Source organism: Salmo trutta, chromosome 1 (genome assembly GCF_901001165.1).
Source record: "Salmo trutta chromosome 1, fSalTru1.1, whole genome shotgun sequence".
NCBI classification, from domain to species: domain Eukaryota; kingdom Metazoa; phylum Chordata; class Actinopteri; order Salmoniformes; family Salmonidae; genus Salmo; species Salmo trutta.
Genome location: NC_042957.1, coordinates 2,718,257 through 2,729,490, shown reverse-complemented (window position 1 = coordinate 2,729,490; position 11,234 = coordinate 2,718,257). Strand labels below are relative to the sequence as shown.

General features: G+C 41.6%; 1 protein-coding gene across 1 annotated transcript; it reads right to left on the bottom strand.

Moving 5' to 3' along the window:
• Positions 1-6,226: 6,226 nt before the first annotated feature.
• tcf21 (transcription factor 21) lies at positions 6,227-8,763 on the bottom strand. Its single transcript, XM_029691160.1, has 2 exons — positions 8,115-8,763; positions 6,227-7,006 (listed from the first exon to the last, which is right to left on the bottom strand). The coding sequence occupies exons 1-2, from the start codon at positions 8,556-8,558 to the stop codon at positions 6,917-6,919; spliced, it is 534 nt and encodes a 177-aa protein (XP_029547020.1). The 5' UTR covers positions 8,559-8,763; the 3' UTR covers positions 6,227-6,916.
• Positions 8,764-11,234: the final 2,471 nt, after the last annotated feature.

Sequence of the window (11,234 nt, the reverse complement as noted above, 5' to 3'; positions counted from 1 at the left end):
AACATGAACATGTAATGTTTGTGTATCTATCAGTTACACATACATGTCAGTACATAGACACAACATATAGGTCACATGGGGGAGAGGCGTTGTACTTTTAGGCTAATAATCGGTGAGATTTAAAGCTGAAAACATCTTGTAAATTCAGCGAGAGGAGCATGCAGTCAAAAGACAGGGGGTAAAATGCGATCAAAGTTACAGGTTATTGACAATATTATTTACCCTGTACATGTGACCATTAACCAAGATATTTTTTTAGCTTTAAATACAGTTATTGTTTGATAAAGTAGAAAACATATATGTGGTCATTGATGTTTACTTGTGCGACATAAGGGTCCCCAGGACGCTAACAGGAAGCTTACTCCCCCTCCCCCCCACCCCCAAAAAAAGTTGGGGTCTCAATTTACTATTGAGAGTAAGATTTGTAAAATACACCAAGTGCAATTTCAAAATGTGGTTGTCCATCAGCAGGTTCTCATGTTATGCCAGTGAGTCAATTAGCTAACAATTAGCCATGTCCATGTTTTAATTGGTAATTAGTCTAGTCAGCTATCTGAACTTGTCGAAATCATGGCCAAATACTGACCAGGCATGCAGGCCACGTGCCCAAGGGGACCTGACCTCCAATCAGCCCCCATTGATTTTGTTTGTCATTCTCATTCAGAAATTATATTTTTCATGGCAGAAGTCATGGCAAAAATGTGTAGAATTGTAGGAATTTTGCTCTAAAGCCCCCTACCAGAGGGCATTGTGGTCCCTATTTCGACATAATTCCTGTCCTATAGCAGAAGTTCTCGTTCCACCTCCGAAGAATAACACAGGCTGCTAATACATGAATTGGGGCGTGGGAACGTTGTGTAGTGGAAAATAACAACAAGTATGACACTGACAGCTGTCAGGGTAGCTAGCTAGCATGCTAACCTTATCTAGCTAATGTTATGTGTTGTTGCTATACAATGTTCAAAAGATTAGCCAGCTGGCTAGGCTATGGCTGGTTCAGGAGCTGGATTTGTCAAAAGCATGTAGGAAACCCTCTGGCACAGATGGATAGGGGAAACCAGTATCTTTGACTTTGCCATCTATTGTTATCTCCAAAGTTTTTGCATCTTCCATGAATTCTTCCTTGAATCCGCCATGGATATAAAAAGAATAAGATGAAGCTCCGGTAATATGGATAGCCTAGCTATTGAATGGTTTGGTAATATGGATAGCCTAGCTATTGAATGGTTTGGTAATATGGAAAGCCTAGCTATTGAATGGTTTGGTAATATGGATAGTCTAGCTATTGAATGGTTTGGTAATATGGATAGCCTAGCTATTGAATGGTTTGGTAATATGGATAGCCTAGCTATTGAATGGTTTGGTAATATGGAAAGCCTAACTATTGAGTGGTTTGGTAATATGGAAAGCCTAACTATTGAGTGGTTTGGTAATATGGAAAGCCTAACTATTGAGTGGTTTGGTAATATGGAAAGCCTAGCTATTGAATGGTTTGGTAATATGGATAGTCTAGCTATTGAATGGTTTGGTAATATGGATAGCCTAGCTATTGAACGGTTTGGTAATATGGGATAGTCTAACGATTGAATGGTTTGGTAATATGGATAGCCTAGCTATTGAATGGTTTGGTAATATGGATTGCCTAGCTATTGAATGGTTTGGTAATATGAATTGCCTAGCAATTGAATGGTTTGGTAATATGGATAGCCTCACTATCGTTAGCATTAACCACCTAGCCCACAACAAATTGGAATTCGTAACATATGACATTATTTGCAAAATACAAAATACATAACATTTTGTACAAATTGCAATTCATAACATATTAATACATACCATATGAAACAAATACAGTGCTTTCAGAGAGTATTCAGACCACTTGACTTTTTGGAGAAAACAGAGAGAGAGAAAAGGAAAAATATTTTTATTTTAGATGTTCCAGTGGTCAACCTGGACTCTGGGGAAGACTTAACATAGTAAATGTAAATATGCATACTATATTTAGTACACTGCATTTGGAAAGTATTCAGACCTTTTGACTTTTTCCACATATTGTTACGTTACAGCCTTATTCTAAAAAAAATGTATTCCCTCATCAATCTACACACAATACCCCATAATGACATCCCAATACCCCATTATGACATCACAATACATCATAATGACATCACAATACCCCATAATGACATCACAATACCCATAATGACAAAAACAGATTTTTTGAATTTTAGCAAATGTATTAAACATAAAAAAACTGAAATATCACATATACATAAGTATTCAAACCCTTTACTCAGTACTTGGAAGGATATTCAGAGACTTGTCCTGAAGCTACTCCTACGTTGTCTTGGCTGTGTGCTTAGGGTCGTTGTCCTGTTGGAAGGTGAACCTTCGCCCCAGACTGAGGTCCTGAGCGCTCTGGAGAAGGTTTTCATCAAGAATCTCTGTACTTTGCTCCGTTCATCTTTCCCTCTATCCTGACTAATCTTCCAGACCATGCCACTGAAAAACATCCCCACAGCATGCTGCTGCCACCACCATGCTTCACCGTAGAGATGATGCCAGGTTTCCTCCAGACATGACGCTTGGCATTCAGGCCAAAGAGTTCAATCTTGGTTTCATCCGACCAGAGAATCTTGTTTCTCATGGTCTGAGAGTCCTTTAGGTGCCTTTTGGCAAACTCCAAGCGGGCTGTCATGTGCCTTTTACTGAGGAGTGGCTTCCATCTGGCCACTCTACAATAAAGGCCTGATTGGTGGAGTGCTGCAGAGATGGTTGCCCTCATGGAAGGTTCTCCCATCTCCACAGATGAACGCTAGAGCTCTGTCAGAGTGACCATCGGGTTCTTGGTCACCTCCCTGACCAAGACCCTTCTCCCTTGATTGCTCAGTTTAACCGGGCGGCCAGCTCCAGGAAGAGTCCTGGTGGTTCCAAACTTCTTCCATTAAGAATGATGGAGGACACTGCGCTCTTGGAGACCTTCAATGCTGCAGAAATATTTTGGTACGTTTCCCCAGATTTGTGCCTCGACACAATCCTGTCTCTGAACTCTACGGACAATTCCTTTTATCTCATGGCTTGGTTTTTGCTCTGACATGCACTGAATGTCAGAGCAAACTGAATGAATCTCCAATGAAATTTTAGAAACAACTCATGGATGATCAATGGAAACAGGATGCACCTGAGATCAATTTCTGGTCTCATAGCAAAGGGTCTGAATAGTAAATAAGGTTTTTGTGTTTTTATTTTTAATAAATTTGCCAAAAAATTCTACAAACCTGTTTTCACTTTGTCATGGAGTATTGTGTGTAGATTGATTGATTGTAATTTAATCAATTTTAGAATAAGGCTGTAACTTAACAAAATGTGGAAAAAGTGAAGGGGTCTGAGTACTTTCCGAATGCACTGTACTAAATGTAGTTTTGCATATTTACATTTACTATGTTAAGTCTTCCCCTGGGTCCAGGTTGACCGCTGGAACATCTAAAATAAAAAGATTTTTCCCTTTCTCTCTCTTTGTTTCTCCATTTGGGCAGTGGTCCAACAAAACAATTAACTAGACCAGCCGCTCAGCGCATGGGAATCCCTAACGCAGGCCCCTGCTATCTTACTAATGACCTACCTCCTCTCCTCCTCCCCCTCTCTCCTCCCCTGCTCCATCTCTCTCTCTCAGGACCGAGTGGGCAGCTCCTCCGTGCAGCTGCGGCCTGAGTGTGAGTCGGCCAAGTTTATTTTCTACCCGGTGGTCCTGTAGGGGTGACATGAGGGGAGGGGGGGAAGGAGTGGAGTGCCACAGGCCCTGGTCTAAAGTAGTGCACTATATAGGGAATAGGGTGCCATAGGGCTCTGGTCTAAAGTAGTGCACTATATAGGGAATAGGGTTCCATAGAGCCCTGGTCAACAGTAGTGCACTATATAGGGAATAGGGTTCCATAGAGCCCTGGTCAACAGTAGTGCACTATATAGGGAATAGGGTGCTAAGGGGCTCTGGTCTAAAGTAGTTGACTATATAGGGAATAGGGTGTCATTTGAGACACACTTCCTGTGTCTTCAGAAAGTATTCACACCCTTTGACTTTTTCCACATTTTGTTGTTATTTTTACACACAATAACCCCGTAATCTCAAAGTGGAATCATGTTTTTAGACATTTTTACAAATTAATAAAAAATGTCAAACTGAAATGTCTTGAGTCAATAAGTATTCAACCCCTTTGTTATGACAAGCCTGAACAAGTTCAGGAGTAAAAATACGTTTCATGGACTCACTCTGTGTGCAATAATAAGTGTTTAACATGATATTTGAATGACTACCACATCTCTGTACCCAACACACACAATTATCTGTAAGGCCCCTCAGTCGAGAAGTGAATTTCACAGCACAGATTCAACCACAAAGACCAGGGAGGTTTTCCAATGCCTCACAAAGAAGGGCACCTATTGGTAGCAGACATTGAATATCCCTTTGAGCGTGGTGAAGTTATTAATTACACATCGGATGGTGTATCAATACACCCAGTCACTACAAAGATACAGGCGTCCTTCCTAACTCAGTTGCCGGAGAGGAAGGAAACCACTCAGGGATTTCACCATGAAGCCAAAGGTGACTTTAAAACAGTTGCAGATTTAAATGGCTGTGATAGGAGAAAACTGAGGATGGATCAACAACATTGTAGTTACTCAACAATACTAAACTAAATGACAGAGTGAATAGAAGGAAGCCTGTACAAAATACAAATATTCCAAAATGTGTGTCCAGTTTGAAACAAGGCACTAAAGTAATACTGCAAAAAAAATGTGGCAAAGAATGACACGTTTTGTCCTGAATAAAAAGATCTATATTAGGAGCAAATCCAACACAACACATCACTGAGTACCACTCTTCAAATGTTGTAGCATGGTGGTGGCTGCATCATGTTATGGGTACGCTTGTCATCAGTAGGGACTCTGGAGTTTTTTAGGATAAAAAAAAGAAAAGGAATAGAGTTTAGCACTCACAAAGTCCCAGAATAAAACCTGGTTCAGTTCAGCTTTCCAACAGACACTGGGAGACAAATCCATCTTTCAGCAGGACAATAAACCTAAAAACGTAAGCTCAAATATACACTGGAGTTACTTAAAACGAAATTGAATGTTCCTGAGTGGCCTTGTTACGGTTTTAATTTAAGTCTGCTTGAAAATTTATGACAAGACTTGACATTGGCAATGATCAACAACCAACTTGATAGAGCTTGAAGAATAAAAAAATAAATAATGGGTAAATATTGTACAATCCAGGTTTGCAAAGCTCTTTGAGACTGAAAGACAGCTGACAGCTGTAATCACTGAGAAAAGTGATAATAACATGTATTGACTCAGGCGATTTAATAATTGTCTAATCCAAATATATTTGTGTTTTTATTTTCCAATATTAAAAATATACATGTAATAAAAAAAATATTCCACTTTGATATTACATCATATTTTGAGTCGATCTTTGACAACAACAACAAAAAAATATTACAGTTAAATCAATTTTTATCCCACTTTGAAACAGAACAGAATTTTGAAAAAGTATAAGTGATGTGAATACTTTCGGCAGGCACTGTATACAATCTGTCCCAGCGAGGCTATGTGTGGGTCATCCCGCCTGCAGAACACTACAATAACATGACACTAACAGATGGATGTGGGGGCTTGTTATTATACCATCTCCTCCTCTCCTCTTGTCTCCTCTTGTCCTCTCCTCTCCTATAATAATCTCTGTGTTTGCAGCTCAGGAGTGACCGTGCGTGCGTGTGTGTGTGTGCGCGTGCGTGCGTGCGTGCGTGCGTGTGTGTGTGTGTGTGTGTGTGTGCGTGCGTGCGTGTGTGTGTGTGTGTGTGCGTGCGTGCGTGTGTGTGTGTGTGTGTGTGTGTGTGTGTGTGTGTGTAATGTAGCTGCACAGTGACACCGGGCTGTCCCAGACCGGGTTTATCCTCCCTGCCTAACGCGCCAGAGTGAGCTGCTAGCTGCATAAATATCTCTCCTCCGAGTGTAAACAGTACTGTCATTAACCCGCGTGAATTAAACAAGGCGTCTGCAACTGGATTAAGCGCCGCGCGTTTACATACCTACATACCTACTCTCTTGCGACACTATTACCGACATTTATTCACGTCAAAAGGAAGAAACCACCTTGGAATAATTGTATAAAAGGAAACACAGTCAGGCCCTAACCAAGGCGCAAACCATATCTTTTTTGTTTTTGTTTTTTTGAACGAGATAGTCTAGTAGGTTTTATCCATTGTTTACTTCTGGAGATAAAGAAAAACAAATAAACCTGGACCTGTGGACACTTTTTTTTCTCTCCCTCGGTGCTCGTTTGTAGAGTTTTGCGCTGTGATTTTGAGGGATTGGTAATATCCAGGGGTTAGCAGTAAAATAGCCAATAGCCTACAGTAACAACAAAAAGGTGTCCTGTAGAATTTAAATTCCTCTTAGTACAACTCCAACACAATGCACATTGGGGAAGAAAATTATGCGATGAATACATTTTATTTACATAAAATCTGTCTATTCAGATGGGATATTGAGACATTTTTTTCACGTGCACATCCAACGCGGTGACCGACAACATCACCGGTAAAACAAATACTCGTGTGACCAAGTTTTTTGTTTGTTTGTTTTTTTTTAAAGCATTTTTAAGAGTATAAAAACGTATACAAAACACAATATGTCCTCGAACCAGCAAAGGCAACATGTGAACACTTTAAATATAAAATCAGCTTCTCTGTATGGGAACGCGTGAGAGAGCGCGCGCTCTCCCGGTATTTCCACTCATTATTCGGTTTCGGAGAGATGACGTGCATTTCTGTCCATCTGTAAAAAAAAAAAAAGTCCCCAAAAAATGTATCATGTCCATCCCTTGACGGTTAATGTTAACGTCATGTCCGTTACATCACGAGGCGGTGGTTCCACATAACCGGCTGGTGTTGAGCATCTCTTTCAAATCATTCTCCGGTTTCCCGGCGACCATGAAGGGCCACGTCTGGAGAGAGAGAGAGAGAGAGAGAGAGAGAGAGAGAGAGAGAGAGAGAGAGAGAGGGGGAGAGAGAGAGAGAGAGAGAGAGACAGAGAGAGAGAGAGAGAGAGAGAGAGAGAGAGAGAGAGAGGGAGGGAGAGAGAGAGAGAGAGAGAGAGAGAGAGAGAGGAGAGAGAGAGAGAGAGAGATCGCAAATCAACTCACTGCGTATTACAACAAAAATGGTATAACAATTTTGACCCCCCCCCCCCAAAAAAAAAGCCAAATGTTTTTCTTTAATACACAATTGCATTTTTAAACCTCATCCTCATATCCATGTTTAGACTGGGTCAAGAAATCAACTTCACACAAATCATTTGGTTTATTTTTCCCCCCCTTGACATCTTTCAAGTAAACCTGACTTCTAAACATCATAATAATAGACGTAATTGAATAAATAAAATATAAGCTATATATATATATATATATATATATATATATATATATATATATATATATATATATATATATATATATATATAGTATATATATATTCGATATGTTTTCCTCTATCTAATGAACCTATAACATGGATATACTAATGGTGAGAGGTTTAAAACAACACGGAAACAATCAACAACACGGAAACAATCTGCCCTGTTGGGAAATGATGAACTCGGGGAATATGAATGATTATTGTGTGAATGATATAGGCCATACAAAGGGGCTTTTGGCTAAACAATAAAACGCCCCCCAGTTGCATAGACTAACTAAGCCATAAACTGGACCATCCAAACAGAGAGATGGCCATGCGTAAAGAATTCTCCTTCACAAACTCAACTGATCTGTTTCATTCACGACCAGATTTCGGATCACTTTTAATTGTATTAATTTAGACTATTAGTAGACTTTCTGTATCTCTGAGACTTTTTATTTTATGTTAACGCTCAGGGAGTTTCTCAAGGCCACTGTGGTAGTTAAATTGCTCTTTGGGGTTTGGGTTAAATAATCTATCTGTAAAGCGCTTTGCGAAAATTGCTGATGTACACAAGGGTTAAGTCTACATTTAATGAAATCAACGGCGGTATAAAATAAATGTGATAGATTTTTTTTTAATTTGAGGTGTGTCTCTCACCAGGTTCACCGGGTGGATAAATCCGTTCTCGTATTTGTCGTTGGCGAGGATCTGCCGTAGATGGGCTATGTAGCTCGAGGCGAGGCGAAGTGTGTCCAGTTTGGAGAGCTTGGTGTCCGGTGGGACCCACGGTAAAGTCGTCTTCAAACGGGAAAACGCTTTGGATAGCACTCGCATCCTTGCCCTCTCCCGTGCGTTGGCCGCGTTCCTCTGCGGCTGCTTGCCGCCCCCATCGTGCGCCACGCCGTTCAGCGCGGTTTTCCTACCGGACCCTGTTTTCCGTTTCTTTCCCTGGGCTGATTTGTCGTTGGCCGAGCCGCCCTCGCAGTTCGAACTCTCCCCGGTGCTCTCGTTCGACGTACCGGAGTCTTTACCGGAAGAGCCGAACTTCAGGATGCCGTCCAGGAGCTCGTCGTCAACGTCGCTAAGCGACCCGGTGGACATGGTCGGTTTTTGTCGGTTGGTGCGCGCGTCCTCAGCAGAACATGTGTAACACGGGACGGACCGTCGAGGACGGATTAGAGACGTGAGGTGAGCGAGCTCGCCGGTGTGTCCTCCTACTCCTCGAGACCCAGGCTGTTCATGAACCGGAATAACGGACCGGAGGATGTGGAGTTAACTGTAAAAGCATGCGCCCTTACGAAACTGACCATTTATCTCTGTGACCGGGGGGGCGTGACCGCGAGGCTAAGCGAGTCACCGGGGGAAGGGAGGAGGGGAGTGATGGATGAACAATTCTACACAGTTCCAAACAGAAACTTTTACAAGTGGATGCTATAAAGCCTCGTGTATTAGCTGAACATGTAATAACGTGTTATTTTTGGACAGTTATTATAAACAGCCGACGGCAAGAAGCATATATGTTCTTTACATCAGTTTAAAAATACAGGACAAAGACCACTGCAGCATATACACGCAACTACACCAACACTTGCTCTTTAAAGTTCAATAATCATGCCTTACATTTTACATGTCCATCGTTTAGCAGACGCTCTTATCCAGAGAGACTTACAGTAGTGAATGCATACATTTCATTTTTTACAAATTTTTGTACTGGTCCCCCGTGGGAATCGAACCCACAACCCTGGCGTTGTAAACTCCATGCTCTACCAGCTGAGCCACACGGGACCTTACCGATGATTTGCAATTTCAGCATTAAGAGATATAAACGTCCCAGAATGATATCACTGAACGTTATCCATTGGGATGTTTAAAGAATAAATATAGAGGATAATTTAAGCTGTAGTCTACGTGAATGCTATTCATTCAACGAAACACACTCATTCTTTTTTTGGTGTGACCTAAGATTTTATTTTTTATTTTAAATGGTTCGGCTGTTTATAAAATAAATATCCACTACAATATGGAGATGTTGTGGACTATAAATCAATCAAGTCTTTTCAAAATGGATTCGATACATGTTACATCACCAAAGGCCTATGTTATTAAATATTGTCTTATTTCCGCTTTGCGTTAAAATAGGAAAATAGGCCATTTCGATCATTCTGAATTGAAATTAAAAGTTTGCTAATTTCTGTATGTATTATTATTATAGTTGTTATTATTATTATTATTATTATTATTATTAGACTATACCAGTAGCCTATTGCTACATTTAAGTTCATATGCCTGCATTATGGACAACTATACATGGTCTCTAAATGTCCCTTGTATAGCCTACAGCAGGTGCTTCCTGCTTACTGATCATATATGTAGTCTACATTACATTCCACAACAGCGTCATGATATATATACGATAATAGATTGATAATAGATAATCATTTCAGATTATGGATGCGTCCAATCCCTGGTCCAAAATAGTGCATGCTGGGAATAGGGGGTCATTTCATCCACCGACTTTAGGGAGAACCTCGCGAATTTTCAGCACCACTGAATAGCCCCTTAATGGGATAGAAGAACAAGGACAGGGAGGTCTCGTGGGGGAGGGGGGGGGGGAGCCCGCTGGCGCCTTCTGTCCCTTGGATGTAATAGATACCAGGGATCCCCGGAACCCACAAATCCCTGTTCGGCTTCAGACATCATTCCACACCGATTCCCCCCTCAAAATCCTCCACCGGTGGAGACAAAACAACAGGTATTATGGGCCGCTGGATAAGTGGGGTACTAAGAGCATGTGGAGTCGAACAGTAAACCAGACTGATGATGGGCAGAACTCAACGTGCAGGCAGGCAGCGACCTTTCGGGCATCATTCACTGTCCATTCTTCATACACTTAAGGGGTCTCTCTCATCCTCTCGGACCAATCAGTGCCCCTGATTTAGTCATACTGTTGGAATTTGTGTTGTTGTTGTTGATTTTGTTCAAGGCTTTTGTTGAAATTGTGTGTGTGTGTGTGTGTGTGTGTGTGTTTGCGTGGATCCGTGTGTGTTACAGCAGAGGTGTGTGTATGAGGAAAAGTGGTGTGTCTCTAGAGACTTGACCCTTAACCCCTGTGTTCCGCTGTGACCTCTAACCTCTAACCCCGGGTCTTCCACTGTGCAACCAAACAGCTCCACCATGTAACCTCTGAGATATGTAAACACATAACAACCGCTAAATTATAAAAACACACACTATAGACAATGATTGCCATCCCAAATGACACCCTCACCTCTGTACACAGTGCACTACTTTTGACCAGGCCTCATAGGACACTAATAAGGGAATGTGGTGCCATTTGGGATGTAGTTAATCAGTTGAAGATGATTATGGAGAGAAGGGGACAAAGAGGAGCAGGGAAGGATACAGGAAACAGGGAAGGATACAGGAAACAGGGAAGGATACAGGAAACAGGGAAGGATACAGGAAACAGGGAAGGATACAGGAAACAGGGAAGGATACAGGAAACAGGGAAGGATACAGGAAACAGGGGAGAAGAAAGAAACAGGGAAATTAAAGGGCTGAGAGAGGAGAGAGAGGATCAGGAAGGCCAAAGAGAGGAGAGAGAGAGAGAGAGAGAGAGAGAGAGAGAGAGAGAGAGAGAGAGAGAGAGAGAGAGAGAGAGAGAGACAGAGACAGAGAGAGAGAGAGAGAGAGAGAGACAGAGAGAGAGAGAGACAGAGAGAGAGACAGAGAGAGAGAGCAGAGAGAGAGAGAGAGAGACAGAGAGAGAGAGAGAGA